Raw genomic sequence first — 24,493 nt, 5'->3', positions numbered from 1 at the left:
TAGCACGCTTCCACTGCGTCAGATGCGTACGGTATAGTATGTAATAAATTTATTTGAATTTTAGAAAAATTACACAAGATGTCGGCAAACAAAGAATGTAATATTTTAAAATATAATGTGGTGCAATTTTCCGGAGAATCTTTTAACACGTGGGCCTTCCGAATCAAAAGTATTTTACGTGAAAATAACTGTATTGAAGCGATAGAAAATGAGGAGTTTTATAAAAAAGAAACAGCTACACAAAAAAATCTAGAGGCACGAGCCCAAGCTCTAATAATAGCAGCTGTAGCGGATAGCCATTTAGAATATGTAAGAAAAGATTCGGCCTACCAAATGTTTAGAAATTTAGAACAAAATTTTAAAGAAAAAAGTACAAGAAGTAAACTATTTTTACGAAGACAATTAAATGAAATTAAATATATAGAAACAGAGCCTTTAAAACATCATTTTACAAAAATACAAGAAATTTGTACTTCATTAAAAGAGGCAGGAGGAGGAATTTCGGAAGAAGAACAGGTAAATTATATATTATTGTCGATGCCAAAATCATATGAGCCAATAGTAACAGCTTTAGAAACGATTGGAGATTTGAAAATAAATATGGTAATGGATAGATTATTAGGAGAAGAAGAGAAGAGAAAGAATTCGTCACAGGAGAATGAGAATAGACAGAGTGCTTTTAATTGCGGAAAAAGAGGAGTAAGAGATAATTTTGCAGGAAGAGGTAATTATAATAATAGAGGAAGTTATGATAATCGAGGATATGTTCGAGGAAATTACAATAGTAGAGGAAATTATAACAGTCAAGGAAGATATGACGGTCAAGGAAATTATAACAGTCAAGGAAGTTTTAATGGTCAAGGAAGATTTAATGGTCGTGGAAGATTCAATTGTCGAGGAAGATTTAACGGTCGAGGAAGAGAACAAAGAAATTCATATTATATGTATGGTAATAGTAGTAATCAAGATAATGTTGCATTTTTCGGAAGATCTGAAGATTCTGATGACTGGGTGGAATTTATTGTAGATTCTGGATGCTCAGATCATTTAGTTAATAATAAAATTTACTTTTCTCAGTATATAGATTTAAAACAACCAAAATTGATTTCAGCTGCCAAAAATGGTATCTCTCTCCAAGCGGTAGGTATAGGTAACATAGAAACTCAATGTTATGTTGGAAAAAAGTCAACTACATGTACAATTAAAAATGTTTTTTATGTGCCTGATTTAAGAAAAAATTTATTGTCAGTGTCAAAAATGGAGTCAAGTAATTTGTCTGTCACTTTTGAAAGAGGTAAAGTTCGAGTTTATGATTCTTCTAAGTTTTTAATTATGATTGGGAACTCTGACAATTCTCTATATAAAATTTGTATGGAATTCAGTAAGAAAAATTGTAATAACTGTTTTTTATCTAATTCGGATAGTTTGTTATGGCATAGGCGTTTTGGTCATTTAGGTATGAATAATTTAAATGTTTTAACTAAAAATAATATGGTTGACGGATTGAGTGACTTAAAAAATTTAAACCTCGAAAATATGTTATGTGAGACTTGTGTGTTAGGAAAAATGACTAGATTACCATTTAATAAGATAGGTTACAGAGCTAAAAGACCACTTGAGCTAGTGCACACAGATGTTTGTGGTCCTATTACTCCAATTAGTAGAGAAGGTTATAGATATTTTATCACGTTTATTGACGATTACACTCATTTTGTTATGGTTTACCTTATGAAACAGAAAAGTGAAGCTTTTGAAATATTTAGAGAGTACTATTATTATGCTACGAAACATTTTAACTGTGACTTATTAAAATTGAGATCTGACAATGGTAGAGAATACGTAACTAGAGAATTTTATAATTTTTGTAGAAATAACGGAATTCAAGTTCAGTACACGGTGCCATATAATCCTGAAATGAATGGAGTGGCGGAAAGAATGAATAGAACGTTGGTGGAAAAAACTAGGACACTTTTATTAGATTCACAATTGAATAAAGAATTTTGGGCGGATGCTATTTTGTGTTCTGCATATGTAACTAATAGAAGCCCAACAAAAGGGAAAGATTGTACACCAAGTGAATTATGGGAAGGAAGAAAACCAAACGTGATTAATATGAGAGTTTTCGGAAGTGTTGCTTATAATCATGTGCCATCTCAATTAAGACATAAACTTGATAACTGTGGAAAAAGAATGATAATGATAGGTTATGCTAGAAACGGTTATAGACTTTACGATGAAGATACTAAAAAAGTGGTGATAGGAAGAAATGTAATTTTTGATGAAAAAGAACGAAAAGAAAGACAGAATAATGTAGAACTGGAGTGCCGAGAGGTAAAAGAAGAAGATGTTTACAAAGAAAATAATAATGAAGAAAATGATAATGAAGAATTTTATGAAGCGGAAGATACATTAGAAAAAGATGATAATTCGAAGGAAAATTCTGAAAAAGAACAAATTGTAAGGGAGAAAAGAATAATTAGAAAACCCAAGTGGCAACAAGATTATGTTACTGATTTTGAAGGAAATGAAAATGAAGTAATGTATGCTTTAATGACTGGACAAATAGAAGATACGCCACATACATTTGAGGAAATAGATAAGAGAGAAGATAGTGAGTTATGGAGAAATGCAGTTAAGGAAGAGTTTAATGTTCTTGAAGATAGTGGAACATGGAGGAAAGTAGAAAGAAAGAGAGATATGAAACTTTTAGATACTAAATGGGTATTTACAAAGAAAAAAGTAGGTGATGCAGAGATATGTAAAGCGCGACTTGTTGTTTTGGGATATCAACAAACAGGACATATGGATAATTTATATTCACCTGTATTGAAGATGCAAACATTAAGAACATTATTAGCAGTTGCTGCAAAGAAAGATTTTAAGATTAAACAAATGGATGTAAAAGGAGCTTTTCTTTATGGTCGAATTGATGAAGAAGTTTATTTAAAAATACCTAAAGGATATTATATTGGAAAAGAAGACAATTACGTTTTCAAATTAGAAAAATCACTTTATGGTTTAAGAAAATCTCCGAAATATTGGTATGAGAGATTTACTGAAGCAATGTTGGATTATGGCTTTCAACGTTCTGAAAATGATTATTGTTTATACATGAAAGATAATGTTTATGTTTTATTATACGTTGACGATCTTTTAATTTTCGCGAAGCAGGAGACAGAGATAGAAAAAGTAAAGACGTTTTTGACTACACAATTTAGAATGAAAGATCTAGGTAATACTGACATGACATATTTAGGAATTTCTATTAAGAGACTAGATGACTGTATTTTAGTTAATCAGACAAGATACTTAAAAAATATTCTTAAAATACATGGGATGAGTGATTGTAAAGGGATTGATACACCTATGGATGTAAATTTTAAATTTGAAGATGAAACTATTGATATGAATTATGAAGCTAAATGTAGATCTTTAATTGGTTCTTTGTTATATGTAACAGTGAATTCTAGGCCAGATTTAACGTTCTCTGTAAACTATTTAAGCAGATATCAATCTAAACCAAATTTGACTTTGTGGAAAGCTTTGAAAAGAATTTTGAGATATGTTAAACAAACTTTATATTATAATTTATGTTATAAGAATTGTAATAATATTTCATTAGTTGGTTTTGCTGATGCAGATTGGGGTAGAGACGTTGATAGGAAATCAACTACTGGTTATTTGTTTTTAATTTTTGGTAACACTGTTGTATGGAAATCTAAAAAACAATCTGTAGTAGCTTTAAGTACGACGGAAGCAGAATTGGTAGCACTTTGTGAAGCTTGTGTTGAGTCTTGTTTTGTTATTAAGATTTTAAATGATTTAAATATTGAAGTAAAGGATTTTAAAATTTTTGAAGATAATCAAAGCACTATCAAATCTGTTCAAACTTATGATCAAAGAAAACTGAAGCATTTAGAAATTAAATATAATTTTATAAAACAAAAGGTTGAGCAAGGTTTTGTTAAAGTTGAATATATAAGTACTAATAACCAATTAGCTGATATTTTTACTAAGCCTGTTAGTAAGTTTTGTTTAAAAGAATTTGTTGTTAAGTTAGGAATTTTAAATGTGATGTCTGAGGAAGAGTGTTGAGTATAAGTAAGTTAGTGGACAGCCACCACATTTAAAGGTTATATTCTATTATATTATATTGTTTATGGTTATCTCATAGAGTGACATTGTTGTTGTGAAAAATGGTTTAAATTTGTAAGACGTTAAAATGTAGCTGATAGAAATAAAAGAGAAATAAAATGATTTAATATAAAGGAACTTTAATTAATTGAGGCATTCAGATCTACAAAGCCAATAACACCGAACTTCCTGTATACATTTACACCTACAGTCTGTCCAGAAAATGAAGGAAACTGACATGTACATGATGGCCAAGATTGGTTGATAAACACCTAGTGTTGCCAGCAGGAGTCAGAACCCATGGATTTAGTAAGTATTTCTTACTACTTACTAATTCCATGACAGAACCCTCATTTTATTTCTTCACTTTCTGGACAGATTGTACTTCAGTTGTGTAGTGATTACCTACGGCTGAAAAAATCTCTCCTACCTTACCTATGGATTTAGTAAATACTTCGTCGGAGTACCTACTTATTCCATAACCTAACCTTGTAAAAAAATGTTTTCGTCAATGTTGACATTGACGGCTACGTTTAGCGCATCAATACGTTTATTAATCTTGCATGCAGTTGGTTTTGCTTGTTTGTTTGATTTTGTTGTTTATATTTTATTACTAACAAATGCTTGAATAAATTACCTACACAAATACTGTACATCATAATTCCTAATAAAAATGGATGTAGGCGAATTACTTTCATTTAAAGTAAGTGATTAAAATCGTTTCGTTACACATGAATTATAAATACTAAATTTTACATCTTCGACTGTCGTTTGCTGTAATACATTTAGAGGTAATACATTGTAACCATTATTGTTTTTACAGCCTACACCTACACCTAAAAGACCTAATGAAGAGGATAGTAGTGATTCAGATGACGAACATACGAGAAAAAGAATAAAACGTCTTGTTAAGTCCAACACCGACCCAATACTTCATTTGAGCAGAGGTCTTCCAAAAGAACCCACAATAACGGACAAGGAAAGAGAAGATATATTAAGATTTGTAGAAACAGAAGTTACGGAGGTTGGTTTTAGTTGTTTTTCCATGATTAAGGCTGTGTATTTAGCTTTAACCTAAAAATCTGTTATAAAATACTAATCTGTCTATAATCTACAATACACTGTACACACACTGTAATAGACTGAAATATTATCGTAATTATGATTTAAACAATATGTTAAAATAAATAAATGTAATTTTCTAATTACTGTTTTGTACAGGGAGAGGTTCTCGATGAGACTGCTGTAAAAAAATTAGTTTTAAATTTTGAAAAGAAAGCTTTGAAAAACAGAGAGATGCGTATTAAGTTTCCTGATCAACCAGAGAAGTTTATGGACAGTGAAATTGACTTACATGAAGCTTTACAGGTAATGCAATTTGTATTTCCTTGTTACCAACAACATTTATTAGTGAACAAATGACTACAATAATCATTATCATATAATGTTTTTACAGGAACTGAGTGCAGTGGCTACTGTACCTGATCAGTATCCATTACTTGTAGAATTAAAATGTATCAATTCTTTACTGGAATTGTTGTCTCATGACAACACAGACATATCCACAAAAGTTGTTCATCTCTTACAGGTTTGTACATTTTCATTAACAACACTCAACTTTTTTAAATAACCAATTGTTCATCTCAAATTTTAAATTTCAACTTTTTAATTATTCATCTAGGAGTTCACAGATGTCGATATTCTGCATGAGAGTGAGGAAGGTGCAGAAGAGCTGATCAGTGCCCTTGCTGAAGCAGAGTGCCCAGCTCTTTTACTACACAATCTAAACCGCCTTGATGAACAAGTGCCAGATGAGAGAGATGCTGTCCACAATACTCTTGGTGAATTTTTTTTTTAACTTTGATCTTCCTTTCTTATGTAATTGGATGAGGTTATGTCAGATTGGGTTGTACTAATCTGGTGTTTGCGCCGATGTTTCCAACTGTTTCTTATTTAAATGATTGTTGTATTTTGCCAGTTTCTTTTGCTGCCATAGTGTTCCCTTTACAGTACAGTCATTCGCAACTAATTTTAACTAACTAATCACCAAAGAATTTTTGCTCATGTACAAAATACTTTTTTAAAATTTTTCAGGAATAATTGAAAACATTACAGAGTTCAGAACTGAACTTTGTCTGGAAGTGGCAAAGCAAGGATTCATGCAGTGGATTCTCAAACGACTGAAGGTATATGACTTTTTACAATTACAATACTAGGTATGTATTTCAAACGCAAATAATCATTTAGCTATTTTTGCAGATGAAAGTACCTTTTGATGGGAACAAGTTATATGCAACAGAAATCCTTTCAATACTTCTGCAAAATACTCCTGAAAATAGAAAACTACTTGGAGAATTGGATGGAATTGATGTTCTATTACAACAGCTTGCGGTAAATAATATTTTTGAAAGCTTATAGCATAGAAAAACGTTTCCCAAACTGAGCACTATCAAAGAAAATACTTGGCCACAACATGAACAAGCAGAAACTTAGAATGTTAAAATAATCAGAAAAAAACAGGCAATAATCTTGTATTTATTTTGTTTTAAGTCACTCATTTGTAACCCCTCTTGTTTCATAAAATAATAAGTACATAGTTATCATAAGTACAATGAATGTTTTAAAATTATTTGGCATCTTCGTCGGTCATAAGAGCTATAGAATAAGAGCCATGCCCCATTGCCCAGTCGCGCTCCGTCATTTTGACATCTAATCGAATGTAAATCAACGCACGTCAGTGTGGAAACCTAGAAAACAATGGAGTACAAAGTAGCTTTAACATCCTGGGCGCAACGCAGCACAACTGAGTAACGGGCATGGCTCTAATAGTAGTGGTGTGCAGTTCTACAAGCGTCACGACCCGAGCGGCGCGGAGGAGCAGGAGGCGATGGAAAACATGTTCGACGCGCTTTGCTGCGCGCTGCTGGAGCCCGCCAACCGCGAGCGCTTCCTGCGCGGCGAGGGGCTGCAGCTCATGAACCTCATGCTCAGGTACACACGGCACAATACACAAGTTCACGTTTCGTAATAGGTTGATGTGTACAACCTGCGTCATAGTAAGACAATTTAAGTACCTGACGACTAACATTCCGTAATGATATACACATAAAGAAGAATAGTAGATTATAGTAAACATTGTAATTCGAAGCGGGAGAAACTCCTCGCTCCTCGCTTACGCTGGGGGTGAAGTATCGAAATACGATCGGGGTATATACTGATACCTACTTTTCACTTCGATTGTGAGATAATAACAAATTACATTGTCAATACGCATTTTAATATTGTATGTAGGCGCCTGTTTGTTAGACATTCTCTTCATTATTGAGCGAACAAAAAGTTCATAGAGGAGAATTCATATACTTCAAATTCATAAGTCTCGAATTTATTTTGGTGTTAACTCAATATATGTGATTTGATATATGTATATGTAAATATATGATATTTATTTGTAAATATAATATTGTAGAGAAAAAAAGATGTCCCGGAACGGTTCGCTGAAGGTGCTGGACCACGCGCTGGCGGGCGCGGACGGGCGCGACAACTGCAACAAGTTCGTGGACATCCTCGGCCTGCGCACCGTGTTCCCGCTCTTCATGAAGACGCCCAAGCGGAAGCGGATACTGACCGTCGATCAGCATGAAGGTTCGTGTTACTTCTTTTATTTTGAACTTGGTACCAAGCATTACAGCGGCTAACTTGATGGTAAGTAAAGTTCGTCTTTCCTTACATGTGACGTAAAGTAAACCTAAAGTGTGTGTGTAAACGTTTAAAACGTGTAAACGGTTTCAGCGATGTTTTACTTTAGAATGTATAAGGTTACATACACTAATATTTTATTTATTTTTAATAATTTTCTAATTCAACAATAAATACTGTGAATATTGTTTACATGTTACGACTCGTTGAGAGGATATGTGTCCTCTCAATCTCTCTGCTCTGGTTGATTAGCAGATAGACTAAATCCGCCATTGTATATTTACTTTTCTATTTATCATAACGAAGAAACATTACAAAAAAGCTTTCTAAGGTTACAACCCTTACCCTTAACTTACAGCACGAGAAACACTACTATTTCGTCTCCTATAATAATTTCTTCAGCAATATCTTTTCCCATTTCAACTGGGGTGCCGATCCCATCTCCTCAAATAATACTCAAATTTAGATTTCAGAACACTTTTTCTTCTTACCATTGGCGACTCATGTGACGCCTGTGTCCCTTTCTTTGACGCAATCTATCCATTCTTTGGGATTCCTAACTTCCATTTTCAGCATCCTTTTTTCGATTTCAGAGCACGTGGTATCAATAATAGCGTCGATGTTGCGCAACTGCCAAGGAAGCCAGAGGCAGAGGTTGCTGGCCAAGTTCACTGAGAACGACCTGGAGAAGGTGGACCGGCTGCTGGAGCTGCACTTCAAGTACATGGACAAAGTGGACCGCACGGAAAAGGAAATGGAGGTGAGGTTTTCATACCAGATTTTAATATATGACGTTCCAAGCCATTATCTTTCATTACCTTTACCTTATCGATTTTTAGTTATGCATATTTCTGTAATCTGCTACTCAAAAATTATTCAAATCAAACGTGAAAACACTTACAAAAGAACCGTTAAATCGTTTAAAACATTGAATATAATTTACTAAGTGCCTGTTTCGTCGCATGATGATAAAGTAGGTATATAGGCAGATTTGTATAGTAAAGTAGTTTGTCTGTCAGATTACAATATGTTTTCTGAGAGTAGTTAAACAGCTCCTAAATATTATAAACTAATTTTAGAACGCGAATTTTTCCCTCGGGAATAGTTATTTCAGGAATGAACGTCCATACTCAACTACATAAGAAACTCAAAATGTCAAGAAGATTGTATAGATAAATAATGCAAGTAAACTTTTGCTTTTGTAGTATTAGTAGGGAAGTTGGGGTAGTAAAATGTGGGCGATAGACATCACAATAGGGTTTTAAGGGCTAAATATTATTTTTTTCTATTTCATTTACAGCAAGAGGGTGAAGAGTTGGACGACGACGCGCAATATTTGAAACGTTTATCTGGCGGTCTTTTCACGTTGCAGTTAATTGACAGGATAATATTAGAGGTACGTCATGCCGTAGGCATTTGTTTACCAAGCTGAAATATTTGAGGTGCACAATATATTTGTGCCGTTTTGGCAACCAATTTTCATAACTAAGATTTTTTTTGTAAAGTAGCTGTTGGTTATTCAAATGCATATATCAAATATCGGCCACAAGCTCCTGGGCCCCAGGAGCTTGTGGCCCCAGGGAACCCCGTCTAGCCCTCCAGTAGTTACGCCACTGGACAATCGTTTTCTATGGGTTAGAATAGATATGAGTTATTGCATTTGTCAGGTGTGTACAGCGGGCCCGTCCAGCATCAAGCAGAGAGTACAGCGAGTGCTGTCGCTGCGAGGCGGCTCTCTGAAGATCATCCGACACGTCATGAGAGGTACACTGCATTCATACTTCACACTAGTTTATGCCCGCGGAGATGTTTGTGTTAAAATAAGTAACTTTTAAGTTCCGCCTAAATGAATGAATAAGTGAAACACATATGTGAAAATTTGAACTGTCTCATTATCACGGTTCATGAGATACTGCTATGTGACAGACGGATGGTCAGACAGAGGAGTTGTAGTAATAGGGTCCCGTTTTGCCTTTTGGATACGGAAACCTAAAAATAATGCTTCACGCAGCGTATAGGTAAAGCGTCGAGATTTCTTTTTATGTAATAGTTACCAGAGACAATACAGTCTACAAAGAGTAGAAAGCAGTTCTTTTAATAAACTACATTTTTTGTCATTGGATACCAAATAAGGTTGCCAGCCAAGTGGACACAGCGCCCTCATTTATTTACTACTCTTTATAGACAGATTGTGTATGGCATCATCAATGAATGTGCGAATGATTTCTCAGAATACGCGGGCAACCTCGGCGACGTAGGCAGCGAGGAGTGGCGGCAGCAGGAACAGCAACACATCTTGCAGCTCGTCGATAAGTTTTAGATTTCAGTATTGTACCATAATATGAGAGGTAATAAAGTCATAATAGATTTTTTTTTTTCGTATTTTGCTTTTCGCCTCGAATGATCTTATTTTTGTGTGAAAATGCTGTGGTCGATACATTCCCACCAGAAATTGAACCTTATGATATCGCAAAGCTTGAAATTATTGGCGTTGACATCGTTTTAAGCATGTAATAAAGTTTTAAAGTAAAAATGTACGAATACAATGAAAATATGCTGATAATAGAGCAGAATCTTGGAGACTGGCGCATGAAGTAATATAGTGCCTGTCTGTCACAGTGCATGATCCTATTATACCTTGGTATCAAACACTGCATCTATAGACAATATAGACAAAACGAAGAAAAGAAAACTAGTAAACAATTAAAATAACTTTATTCAATCCATTGCATATCGCTTTAGAAATTCAATTGAAAAACTTCTAACAGAGAACAAAATATATGTATACAACAACTTATATAAATTAAAGGATTTAAACATAAATTCGGTACATTTTCTATCACAAAATCATAAGACAAACGGAAATAAATTTGTGCTTCCAAACTTGTCAGTTTGCGAATGCGAGCTGTAAAAAAAACTGCAATTAATATTTTAACGCAAAAACTACCTGTTTCTCACATAATTGCACTTTTAAATCATATCAACCTCGTCAGGCCTATATTCGATCTAGTACTTACACCGTAAATGACATCTTGTGTTGACAGTGAGGAATATGTAATTACGTATATTAAACGGTATATAAGAATATAATGCAATACGAGGGCGTGCACTGTGTAGTACGGACGTGTTTTAGACATCTATCGACAAATCTTAACGTGTAACAGAAATAGACGACTCGCAACGGATTCGTTTGATTTCTTTCGCACTTAAGATTTGTGACCGAGACGGACAGATATGGCGTGCGCCTGTTTAACGCAGCGCACCCCCTGACAGCCGAGGACCTCATTTCTCTTTTTATAGGACTCTCAAAAGAAGGATCAAGACCAAGCAAGATTAGTTTACGGTGTAAGTAAGATATTACTATTAAATAATAAATGATTATTTACGTAAATAGCGCGCCCTTGCATATAGCACACATAACTTTTTAAATTTCTAAATAGGCAGATAAAATCTCAGTTACTAACCATCATATCATCTTTCAAGATAACTTTGTACAGTCTCTGACGTCGTCGCTCAATTTCTACGTATCACAGTAACAACGTTTGTTCACAATAGTAACTGCTCAATTGGTTGTTGATTTTAAAAGTTAAATAGTAAATATACAAACAACTTTTTAATTTTGTTTAGTACGCCAAAATCTACAGTTCAGGTTGAACCCTATATAAATAATTACTACGCTCACTATTGGTTGTTTAATTGATAATCGTACTATATTTCTTCACAACCACACTAAAAGGATATTCTTTGAGAACTATGTGATAAGGCAAATGTAATACTGTTATATAAATGCTTTATGAAAAACAATATGCATGTAATGTTTTGTACCATAGACAATATTAAAAAGAAGAATATAACAATAGGCCACTAGTAAGTACGGTTACATATCTACAGGCTAATATATTTACGATCTGTTTCACCAATTAATTTTCTTACATTGCGACTTTGCTGACAAAATGACCATGGATCAGTAAAAATAAAAATACAATCTAGCCGCAAGTTAATATTTAAAATAAATGAAGTTACTTACGTCCATAGTCATTACATGCATTCAATAATGTATTTACAAATTAATTTAAGGTTAAGTCACAATATTGTAAAATAAAACTATAGGATATAATGCACCTTACGCAATTTATCTAAAATATAAACCAATGGTAATTAAAAATCAATTCTATTCATGGTTGTTTATTTATCTACCTATACGTTCAACGTATCGTGTATTATTATATTAAATTACAGATCATCATTTCAATAAAAGAGGTAACACGCTTGAACGTTATATGACAAAGTATGTTGTTTAAGAAGCATTTCCATAACTAATTTCAACGTTGCTAAATTAAGTTCAACTAAGAACGCGGGTGATATATCAGTGGTTTCGCTCTTGTAGAATTTCGGTCTTCTATATAACTCATAGCCTTCCTCATAAGCGACCTATATGTGAGCGACCGGCCGCGAACACCAAACGTGAGTAATGATGTTTCACCTCTTTCGTTCTCACTATCTATTTCTCTTTTGACACTCACAACCTCTCGCTCTTATCTTTTTCGCACCGCAATCGCTCAAAGAATCTGTAATGGCGCAATTGAATGGAATTAATATATATAAAAATAAATTCCAATTTCGATCGTAAATTCCAGACATTAACACATTCAAACTGCCGCTAGTACAGTATGCAAATAAAATTTCCCTGTAATATGTATATAAATGCCACAATTTCACATTACATCTTTTATTCGAAACGAGTTTTATATAAGGCGTTTTAACTACAATAACAAGTAGTTAGGCTGCGGGGTGGAAGGCACCTCGTTAGGAGCAGTCCTTGCTCATCATCTTGGTGAAGGCCTTGGGGATGTCCTCGTTGGTCTTGGAGGCCGCGCTGGCGCCCAGCAGCGACGGCGCGGGGATGGCGCCCGTCTGGATGCCGTGCGCCGTTTTCAACAGGTCGTAGTTTATCTTCTCTGATACTACCGAGTCTTGTCTGTTGAGAGAAATGTGGATTTAAACTGAAGAGATTATATGATGGATTTTATAAGAAACTAGATGTTGCCCGGGGCTTCGCTCCAAATTTTGAGATAAAATAAAGCCTATAGCAATCTTAGATAATGTACCTTTCTAACCGTGAAAGAATTTTTGAAATCGGTTCTGTAGTTTCGGAGATTACCCGCCTCAAACATACAAACTCACAAACGCCTACCTCTTTATAATAATTGATTCGAACGTGGAGAGCGAAACGAAAATTCAAAAGTATACATTTACATATCATACGTGTCACAACGCACAACTATATTTGCGAGTGGTTTTTAAATAGAATTAGACGTGAAAATGTGTTTGAGATGGTCTAAAAAAAACTTGGCAGTTAAATTTCAGACAGAAAAGGATGCAGTTATACTAAAGATAGAGAAGCAGGACGATAGTAGAACGTTCGAGGCTGTGACGTCGCGGAGACCGTGTCAGCGCTAAAAATAACCTTACACTTTTGCACATTCGTCTGTGTGTGTGTGTGCGTATATTACTAGTATGAATAAAGACGTGACTGACTGGTACTGCGGGTGGTTGGTGACGAAGTCGCGGATCCAAGTGGCCATGGTGGAGATGTCGTTGGCGGCGCGGCGCTGGATCAGCTTGAGGTACTGCTGCACGGAGCAGTGCGTGTCCGCGTCAACGTCCATCCCGGACAGATAAGACTCGATCAGCGGGATCAGCCCCGGGAACACGCCCTCCTGGATTGTCAACATTATGCAACGTGTAAAACCTCTATTTATCTCAAAACCTAACTATAATCCTATAATCGGCTACTGGACTGGGTATAAAATGAAATACATATAGGCATTTACATAACCGACTTTTAACTTTAAAATTTTAACGCTGAATTAAAATGATGAGATTAATTTTAAAAGTCCTACAATATATAAGAAAAAACAAATTATTTTTTTTAACATCTAATCTAATGATCAAGATTAGTTGATAACCTCCAGTATTGCCAGTCAAGAGGACACAGCACCTGTTTTTTCTTCACTTTCTTGATAAACTGTACGATAGCCATCACGGACAGTACTACACTAAAGGCGTGGGGGCAGCGGGGGGAGATGCTGTCGCTCTTCACCTCAGGCCCCTGCACGAACTCGCGTCCTATCAGTGAGAGGATGTGTTACCTTCCCGTTGACGATCTCGTCGATGGTCATCTCGGCGTAGAGCTGCGAGTCCTTGTGCGCGGGCGTGCTGGGCGCGCCCACGTCGCGCCGCCACCAGAAGCGCCCGCTCTGCACGGCGCCGCGCCGCTGCGCGCGCTGCATGTTCTCGTCCACCTGCACGCGGCACGACACTATTACAGCCCGACTTCTGACTTAATGATATTATAAATCTGTCTGTTCCAGTTTCACGGATAACCAATATTGATGAAATTTGTTATGCATGTAGGTAAAGACTTCCGTTTAAGCATAGGCTATTTTTTATATTTAATCAACTCCTATATGTCTATTATGGGGGGTGAAAGTTTATATGAAATTGCATGTGTATATTATTTAATGTGGTCTTGTTGACTTGTCGTATCATAAGAAAACGGATCGGGTCGCAAACTTTTTTATAACGCTTACCTTACTGATCGGCATGACGAAGTTGAGCTGGTAAGACAAGATGACCCTAGTGAGGAGCACGACGAAGCAGACGTAGGCGGCGTTCTCGAAGTCTGTGAGCTGCGTCTCGCATGGGCGGAACTCCACGCGCCAACCGATGGGCGAGTTGGGCGGCGGCGGCTTGAAGCGCATCGTCTGCCAGTTCGTAGACTGAATATTCTGTTCAAATATATATTTTTTTAATAATATTATAGGACTGTCCGAATGTATTCAGTACGGAATTGTTTATTTTTTTTTCGGGGGTCTTACAGCGAAATGTAATACAGGCTTCATATATGGCGCAGTATACATTTGTTTCAATATATTGTGATTACAGGACCCCGGCTATTAAGAAATTTTATTATATATCTATTAAAAAACATTTGTTGTACAGAATTGTAGATTACGGGTCTATGCAGCCAGCCGCAATTCCAGAGACCTCGGTGAACCCTGGCGCTTTCATCGTGACCTTCGCGGGTATCAATCCCAGGACCTCCATTATAGCAGGCCATTAGATTACAGAGGTCGTAAAAAATATAACGTTTTTTAACATCTTTTATTTAGAAGAAATTGTTACTTAGGAACATGGTTAATTCGAGCGAGGTCACTGGGAAATGATAGTTTAAAACAACAAAAACACCTTATGTCATGTATAGCTATAACTATGTATTTTAAAGTTCCAGACACAGAGTAATACTGCTCAGTATTTTATGAGTACAAATAGAATTCATTTGTCATTTAGTGCTCCATCCATCGATGAATTTATGGTTTTTGCATGTGTGTTTAAAAGTACACTTCGCGTCAAAAGTGGACAATGGAAGACAAAAACAGGGTTCAGTTAGAATGCAATATTTTCTCTTACGCTTTGTTTGTTTTTTTAGACTAAATAAGTGTTCGTGAGTCAGTAATTAGAATTTTCACACTTCATATATTTTTCAGGTTATTAATTAAACATATTTACGACATGTTGAGCACAATGTTGAGAACCGAACAAAAAATATGGATACGTACTTATGACGTTACGGGGTAAAAAAAAATATTTGAATAATTCATTAGGGGAATTTAAATTTTGCTATGGTGACCAATAATACCTAATAGCAAATTAAACCAAAGTTCACTAACCTCAAAGTGGTCAGAGTCGTTGGCATCGTCCTGGTTCACCTTTTCGGAGAACAGCGACACGGAGTCGCGTATGAAGAGGTGCGCCACGTGCAGAGCCAGCGGGTGGTCGATGCCGTTGTCGCGCAGCCGCCGGTAGATGGCGGGGTCATGCACTATGGGAATGTCGTTGTATCTGAAATAAATGATAATAATAATACGTAAGTCGTCAAATTAGCCATTTCCTTCGCGCTTCGGAAGGTACGTTAAGTCGTTGGTCCCGGTTGTATTTGCAACATCCGCCAATCCGCAATGTGCCCGCGTGGTGGGTCACGGCCCATTCTCCTTATCTATAAGGAAGGCCTTACTATTTGGGAGCAGTGAGGACGATTAAATGACTGACTATGATGATAACGATAATCGTAGAAAATAATGGTTAAGGCGAGGATAGACCATCCATAACATAAATATTTTTTAATAATTCTACTAAAAGTACTGAACGTGGCAACACTCAGTTTTTTTTTCAATAGTTATTTTATTGTTTAGTTAATGTCTGCATAAAAATAGAACGTGATCGTACCGATATACCTCAATCTTTTAATTTATTACAAAACATACAATTTGCCCTTCAGATAAGTCGACGAGATATTGACAATAAGTCGTCATTAATTACGATGCACTTAATATTTACGTAGTAATTCAATTTATTCGATAGATTACATAATCTAAATCCGTTTATATACCACTCTATGAAACAATAGCTACTGGAAGATTTTTTTGGGGTTAGACCAATGAGTTATACTAATCCTATTTCTTACTATCTATCCTAGTCGATCTACTTATCCTACCCATTAATCCTCCTACTTAATATTATAAATGCGAAAGTTTGTGAGGATGTGTGTATGTATGTTTGTTACTATTTCACGCAAAATCTACTGAACCGATAGAAACCGAAATTTACACAGAAGCGAAAACACACGGCTCACCTAGTTTACTTATAACTAGGGACCCGGCCCGGCTTCGCACGAATTTATAAACCTTTTAGTTTTATAATCTAAGTTTATAAAGCCGTTGCGTTTTTAAAAGAAAAAAACTTAGGAACAGAAACGGTGGACGGTTTGTTTTATACTATGTAGTGATTGTATATGTTGGGAATAATATTTTTGTTTTTTTCGTTTATGAAATAAGTAATTTATTTGTAAAATATTAAGTTCTCGTTTGTACTGCAGTGATTGTAAACAGAGTAGCGTCGTGGGCGCATCGTAACACATATGATCGACTCTGAAAGCGATTAATTATAACATATTGACGTCTTATCTATAAGACACCATTTACTTGAAACCTTTAGTCATTCTTCATTCATTAGCAGATATAACCATTGCAGTCATTAACAGATATAAGCATTGTCGTTAACCAAGTCTACTCGAGCAGTTAACAACAGCGCAACTTCAATGATAAATCAAGAAAACTCATTACGATAAGCAATTTTATTATAAGACTAATAATAAGTATAGTCAATGAGCAATGGTATTTTCTAATGGCCTTTTTTCTCTCTCTCATCTCTCAGGGTATTCCATATTGTACCAGAACGGCTATTATGCTCAAAAGCCCGATGTTCAATGTACTAAAAATTATTGTATTTGTATACAATATTTTTTAGTACATTCTATATCACCATAATTGTATTTGTACCATATGTAATAATATGAAGATACGGCTGTTATTTTACAACCAACCGCTTACCAGACGACCCTGTTTAAGAATGCTACTGTCAGTCATCAAGGCTTTTTATCCCTCAGTCGCCTGTTACGACATCCACGTAAGGATATGATGTGATCCTAATCGAAAGGAACCAGCATGATTATTTTTTATAGTATATTTAGAATTCCCAAGTTTTGTCGTGGTTGGTAAGAATTTTTAACAAAATCCTTTTGTTCTTTGCGCAAAATGTATAAACAGATACATGATTACGCTATTATCGCAGCACATATTTTAAGCTCGGGGAAACTACTTGAACTTTGTGATTGTTTGATAATAAAATATTGAATATCATCACAATCTTAAAATGTTGTATTATATTCCATTTATAAAGATAAGGTTTACATTTTTGAAAACATGTTCGTCATGCTCCTTTGCGGCAAGGTGGCGCGTTGATGTAAAGTAGCATGACGAAGCTTGTCGCGTTGTCATGTCTCCATTAATTGACACTGACCAAACAATACTAGCGTAGCTGCGTCTACGGAGACAGCGCAACGGAGCTATGGAGCCAGACGCTAAGGCTGCTCTGATTCTAAAGCTATGACTACCGCCATCTAGTAATACAATCTACGTGTATGTCAACATCAACCCACCCAAATTCATTACAAACTCGTCCCTATTACCGCGGCATAAAGATCTATGGCAACTTGACCTGAGGTTTTTGCAATGTATGCTCACTTCTCATGTTCCGGCGAAAGGTACGAGTCGATGGAGTCGTAGCGGGACTTCTGAATGCGGAACTTATTCTCCTTGAGCGGCTCGAGGCCGCGCTCCTCGCGCGTGCGGCAGTCCACCGACGCGGAGATCACGTTCCACCGGCAGTCCACGTCTGTTAAGTACCCGCGGTAGATCGGTGTCGCGGCCGACAGGGCCAACTGCGGACAATATCAAGCTTTAGGTTTTTATACTTCAGCCCACAATAGTAGATATAAATTCACTTATAGGTTTAGGCGTTTTTGGCGTGCAAATTCCATTATTATATTAATAACTATTTATATCACTATAGCTAATAACTAGCAGCGCTACGATGTCCGCTCCTGCGTGAATTTTGTACACTCATTATATACTGGTGCCAGTTTCATTTTACCTATAGGTATACCAAAGTTCATCGAAATCTCTTTAAAAGTTTTGGCTTGAAAATATAACAAACACCTATTTGTATATTCTCCACAAGGTTTGCCTTTAATACAAATTTTCGCCCTGACCCTCATAGGCAAAATCTAGATAATAAACGTTATAGTTAACGTATAAGAAAGGCGAAGGACTAAGAGTTCATTCCATTGAGTGACCTTTATGACCTACAAAGATAAGTTGGTACATTATGATACATTTTTCTACGCCCATTGATGAGAATAAAAACTTCAATAATGCACTGCTAAGTGGGTCAACACATCAATTATTTAGACATTTTGCTTCGTCCTTGAAGTAATTACCACCTCCTGTCCGGTCACCTGTTCGTTACCATCGATTTTACCTCCCCACCTGACACAAAATAAATAGACGGTGGACATCTATACAGAACAAAGTCAAGTAGTGGTGCATGAAGCGCTCGTGTGCTATCACTTAAATACAATTTTTATCATTAAATAGCGGCTTCGCTTCTATTTATGGAAACCGCATGAAAATCCGAGCAGTAATTTTTGAGTTTATTGCGGACAGACAGATGCAGTTTTTTTAAAAAGAGGTGAAAATACCTTCACTTTTTGTTTCGTTTCCTGGTGCCTTCTTATATGAAAATATATATGCAGCACGCGATCGAGTTAAAAACTTCAGGAGCGGCTCTAGACGCTCCCTAATACCTAACGCCCGCGTATTATTAGCTACATACAAAACCGCCCCTGTGACGATTGCGAAACATTATGAAATGACTTACTGCATGAGTAGACTTACTGCTGTTAACTTTTAAAATGAACTAAATTGGTTTCATGGTTACGGTTGATTAGTGTAGGTAGGTATATAACAATTGTAGTTATAACGTTTTCATATTGAAATGGCGTATCAATAAAAGTTTAAAGGTAATATATTACTTTTGTTAGAAATTATTGACCGACTTCGGAACAAAAAGTAATTGTAATAAATAATTCACATGCAGTTTCTTCTAGTTAAGAGGCTATGCGAATAAAATAGAGGTATTTGACATGAAAATATCTCGTAAATTACGAGGTTTGGAAATTCGAAATTCCCTATGTGTTTAGTTGATTACATATTCCAAGGACTGAAGAGAGCAGAAAACCGTTTAAATTAGATTTTCTTGTGAAAGCGAGTTTATATGTTTTGTTACCTCATCACGCTTTATTTCATAAACGAATCTTATTGAAAATCGCATACACATAGCAATTTAGTAAGGAGTACGGAGGACAAAATTATAGGTGGCCTACCACCTATAATTTTGGAAACCAACACCGTAATCGTAAGAAAATCACGCGGGGTAAACCGCGCGGGCTATATAAATCGCGGGCTAAAGCTATTTTTTACATCGGCAGATTAAATAAATTCGGTTACAAAATTATAGTGACTTTACTAATAAATCATTCTGCGATATTACTAAAAAAATCAAGGTTATTCGAATACTAAATACGGCTATTTGTCATCAACGTGACACAGCGAATCTGGAATATCAACATCTTGTATTAGGTTACGTCAACAACTTACTCGAATTGCGTACTCGAACTACGTTATCTATGTGAGAGATTTTCATTATCAGTCTGCTATGCTGTTGCGATAGACTCAAAAACCACTGACCGCATGTTGATGTGGTTTTCACCAAAGGATGGTGTGTGCATAAATAAAAGTTATTTATTTTGTAACTGGTTGTTGCACGGTACTTCACTTGGGAATTTCAGTATCCAAATTGTGTATAGCCTTCTCACACTGAATATTTCTCAAATCGGGCCGGTAGTTTCAAATATTAGCGCGTTCAAACAGATAAATATACTAGGTACCTATTCTATATACAGGTTTATTAATTAGATTTTGACCGCGGTTTACACTCTGCCAAAATTTTCTACGGGAACAGTACTTATTTACGGTATGAAAGGTACCCTATTTCCTACCTATATTTACGAGAATTTTCGAGAAGGTTCTCTCATTAGAGGGCGGTACGGTATGGTTGCCGTCGCGCCACATTGCAACACACGTTGATTAGTTGACTGCGTCTCACTGCAAATGATTCGATAGTGTACAGGGCCCCTAAACATGATTGATTGAGAAGTCAAAGTGTAAAGAGTTAAATAACTCACTTTCATAATTATTTGGAATACACACATGTGGTCTCCGACGGCTGAGGAAGTAACCGGGTAAACAGTTGAGAGAGTTGGGATACTCATACCATTATAGGGCACAGTGGAGCCAGTTGGTCGTAAAGAGTTCGGGCCTCCGTGATGCAGCACGCCTGGAAGGTGAGCTGTAGACAGCAGCAGCCCATCCCGAACCCCATCGCATCCATGTACACGCAGTCTGGTTTTGCGGCGTGGGGCTCCAGCTTACTCGACTCGTCCACTGGGATCTTCGTGTTCACGTCGCGAAATACTACAAATAATAGCATTCACTGATCTTTTAAGGGCGAAATTTACCTATGTTTGTTAATTCTTCACCCTCAAACGGTTGGAACAATTTTTATTAAATTAGGTATTGAGGTAGTTGTTACCTTGGATTTACAAATAGGGTACTTTTTATCCCGAAAGTACGCGATTCTGCGGGTAGCACCGCGGGTTGCAGCTAGTAATTAATAAATCGATATCCACAAATAACCAGACTACCTATGACGTGAATACCTATCAGAAACAAAATAATCTCTATTTCTTCACATAAATTTAATAAAATGATAAACATAAATAAAAACAATATAGTAAGAGAGTGGTGTTGTTAGGCAACGCCTGTAGGTCACCAAGTCTTTACCCCACAAAAGGATAATAACGTACAAAAAAGTCAAGTCTACATATTATATGGAAATACAAAGATATAACTGATAACTGTTATTGATTGTGACAAGTTCTATGTTATGGAATGACTTTACATTGTTCTCAATTGGAACAAGGTATGGTTATGTTATGTAGTAATTAATACATAACATGTTTATTCTAATGTTGTAGGTGTAGTTGACTCGTGTTGTAGGGGACAACATTACACAGAGTCTGACGACTTGAAAGCCAAGTTTAGCTGGCTTACATAATACACATAACAATGTAGTCACTAGTAATATTATAATGACTGTTTGTATTGTAATGGTAGAAGTACATACTTGGCATATTGATAGCAACCTTCTCTCCTCTCCTCTGCCGTATGTTAGACGTGAGCGTTTTATAACGAGGGTGTCCAGGGAATATGCCTTGGTCGGGAAAGAACAAAGATCTTGTCACCCCTTCATTTGGAGTGGGCGGATATGGTGGACTAGTGAAATTTGGGCACCCTAACCTGAAATAAATTTTGTGAAAGATCTGAAGAACAAAACAAAACAACAACAAAAAAGAAACTCTTAACAAAAGTTGACTAATGAATAATCTAGATAGCTATACATATAAAGTGTGTCTTTAAAAGCAGATTTTTGGAAAAGATGCGAATAGTATCACGTCTTTTTCTCTTATTCGGAAGGCAATCGGGAGTTGCTATAACTAAAACAGTTTTGGTAAATTATACCTTGGGAAATTAGTAATGCTCATGATAACTTCACCATCCTTTAGTAAAGTACTGGCCTCAGCTCTGCGGTACTGCATGTTAGCCTCTACAATGTTAAAGTGAGCTAGGAGCCCCCCGTAAGGCTTGCCCGGAGTGCCTTCTACCATATATGCTCCATATTCAGGGCGCCAAAGGGATTTCACATCTACAACAAAATAACAAAATTGAATATTATAGTTCTTATAGCTACCTATTGCTTCAATTTTCTTCCGGGGCAACATTAGCATTCCCGCGTTCCCAAACAGGGATGACGCGTGTTAGGTGACCGGTTGATATAAGTTGACCCCGAACGTCACGGCGTCACAACCCCGAATGGCGCTCAATGGCTGAGGAAGAAACCGGGAAAAGGCTCAGATAAGAGAGAGTTGTTTCATAAGTAACCCTGCAGAATCTATATTGTCTGCTAGACACATTGAACTACAATACTGTTAGTACTTTATATCTCGATGGCTAGAGAGAACAAAAGACAACAATATAGCATTGAAAAGAAAAATTGCCGGCGGCAAGCAGTTTGAGGAATATGTAATACGAGATTTCCGCGTTTCATGCGTGAGTGAATGTTTACGGTTGTCTGCCTAAATATTAATTTGAGCTATTTTACGTATTACGAGAGTACAATTTTTGGTGTTTCTGAAACTTAGTTTATTTCTTTAGAAAAGAAATAAACTGTTTCTCGTAAAATTCATTACAGGGTAATTTTTTAAAAGAAAAAAATATATCACAAAATAATTTAGTCTCCTCAATACTTGCCTGATCTGTTCACATCAACTTAACCTAAAATCATAATTGAATTAAAGTTTCATGCTACTCAACCATGGATATAAGATACATAAATATTTTAAATATTGATAATGATCATCTTAGGCTTAGCATAGATACACTACTAAACCTTATTAAATATTGGATTTAATTTTTAAACTTCCCTAAACAAAAAATTTTAGAAGGAAGATAATGACCATGTTCGGACAAGCCCCTTATATGATTTATGTGGTGGATAAATTGTCGTAAACTGACCAAGAATGATGATATAATAAAATCAATAGGAATTCATTATTTGGTGAACTAGAGATTGCACAACATTACACAATTACAAAATTATTCATTGTTATACATAATTATTTTTTTTAAATTGCATATCTTTTTCATATTTAATTTATTTTTGAAAATTGCATATCATGATCAGAATGTTACTTAATAAATACTGAATTGTTGTATTGATCAGACATTATTAAAAAGATCATACAATGAGCAAAATACATCTACTAATATAAAAAAATCAAGGTTTGTTGATCAATCATACAAAAGTTAACAGGAAAATAATGTATTTGAAAACTCACTAGCCCAGATATAGTTACCACAATATACTAAATAAACATTTATGATATTTCTATGAAAATTAAATTGTGTTGTAATCTTATGTTGTCAGTAAATATGCCAGTCATTCTTGAGTAACTTTTCAAGGCTGTTTGTATTAAATTGTATAGGCCTTATTTATCTATAACAAATGAGTCAAGAAGCTGTCATTTTTAACTTATGTACCTCAAGTTTATATGAATATATTTTCATAGAAAAAATATATTCGAAACTACCAACTGAACTACTGCTAAAAATAATGTTGAATATTTCCTAAGAAAACCTAACATTTGAAAAGATAAAATTTACTTTGCGGATCTTGATGCTCTTTTTCTTGTAATTTTGGTAATAATTCATCAGCTCTGAGGCTGACAGTAGCTCGTTGATTCTCATCATCAAATTTCACTATTATGTACTCCACCTGGAAATATATAACTCAATGCACATTACTGTTATCTCAGTTGTATTCTCACCTATAAAATGTAAAGGTAGTTTATGTAAAATGTCATTAATAATTATTCATACACCATACCCATTTTTTTATCTCAATATCTCTGCTGCTCTGTTTACATTAGTCTAAATAAGATATTTAAGTTTTTGATACTATTCAGCAGTGGGACCTGAGAGCTACATAATAATAATAAAAAGATAAATATAACATACCTCATCTCCCCATTTAAGCACATCGCCAGTTCTGTCTTGAAGTTTTCTGTACAAGTTAATGAATTGTTCGATGCCGTGTTGGCGTACATGTTCTGCCAAAGCCTTGGTTTCCTCCCAAGACAAGGGGCTCCCTTCTGTTAACAATCCCATATTCACTACTCGAGGTTTCTGCAAGTTAGTATTTGACTGGCACAATAACTTCGTAAATATTACACCTTTATTTCGCAGTAATGATGATAAAACGAAATTCTTCGTTATCATAAAACAACCAAAACAACTTAATCTTTTTTGGATTCGCCACGAAATATAAAATACTTAGTCACTTCAAATTAATGAGGTATTTTTACTGACAAGTATAATAATTTTTGGAAATTATTTAGAGATTTAATAACAAATAAACATAATAATTAGATCGAATTCGGCTCGTGGTTTTGTGAACATTTTAATGAATGGACTCATGCTCCATTCATGCCATTTTATAAACTAATGTCATGTATGTCATTATG

At 35.5% G+C, this 24,493-nt stretch overlaps 2 protein-coding genes across 3 annotated transcripts; one reads left to right on the top strand and one right to left on the bottom strand.

Moving 5' to 3' along the window:
• Positions 1-4,673: 4,673 nt before the first annotated feature.
• Positions 4,674-10,205, top strand: LOC128669846 (uncharacterized protein). 2 transcript variants are annotated; one of them, XM_053745013.2, is made up of 13 exons: positions 4,674-4,837; positions 4,958-5,158; positions 5,356-5,502; positions 5,591-5,722; positions 5,816-5,975; positions 6,229-6,320; positions 6,394-6,525; positions 6,977-7,125; positions 7,601-7,776; positions 8,424-8,590; positions 9,131-9,226; positions 9,498-9,594; positions 10,062-10,205. In XM_053745013.2, the coding sequence occupies exons 1-13, from the start codon at positions 4,808-4,810 to the stop codon at positions 10,148-10,150; spliced, it is 1,668 nt and encodes a 555-aa protein (XP_053600988.1). In that variant the 5' UTR covers positions 4,674-4,807; the 3' UTR covers positions 10,151-10,205. The 2 variants fall into 2 exon arrangements, with proteins under 2 accessions (XP_053600988.1, XP_053600987.1); XM_053745012.2 differs by having other exon boundaries at positions 6,382-6,525.
• A 321-nt stretch (positions 10,206-10,526) lies between these two features.
• Positions 10,527-24,466, bottom strand: Gclc (Glutamate-cysteine ligase catalytic subunit). Its single transcript, XM_053745010.1, has 11 exons — positions 23,988-24,466; positions 23,634-23,745; positions 21,933-22,116; positions 21,538-21,710; positions 20,626-20,825; positions 17,976-18,172; positions 15,564-15,735; positions 14,424-14,621; positions 13,983-14,135; positions 13,369-13,550; positions 10,527-12,808 (listed from the first exon to the last, which is right to left on the bottom strand). The coding sequence occupies exons 1-11, from the start codon at positions 24,246-24,248 to the stop codon at positions 12,637-12,639; spliced, it is 2,004 nt and encodes a 667-aa protein (XP_053600985.1). The 5' UTR covers positions 24,249-24,466; the 3' UTR covers positions 10,527-12,636.
• Between the last annotated feature and the right edge of the window lie 27 nt (positions 24,467-24,493).

Source organism: Plodia interpunctella, chromosome 5 (assembly GCF_027563975.2).
Source record: "Plodia interpunctella isolate USDA-ARS_2022_Savannah chromosome 5, ilPloInte3.2, whole genome shotgun sequence".
Taxonomy (NCBI): domain Eukaryota; kingdom Metazoa; phylum Arthropoda; class Insecta; order Lepidoptera; family Pyralidae; genus Plodia; species Plodia interpunctella.
Note: the sequence above shows the minus strand (reverse complement) of the source record. Positions and strands in the feature narration are given on the sequence as shown.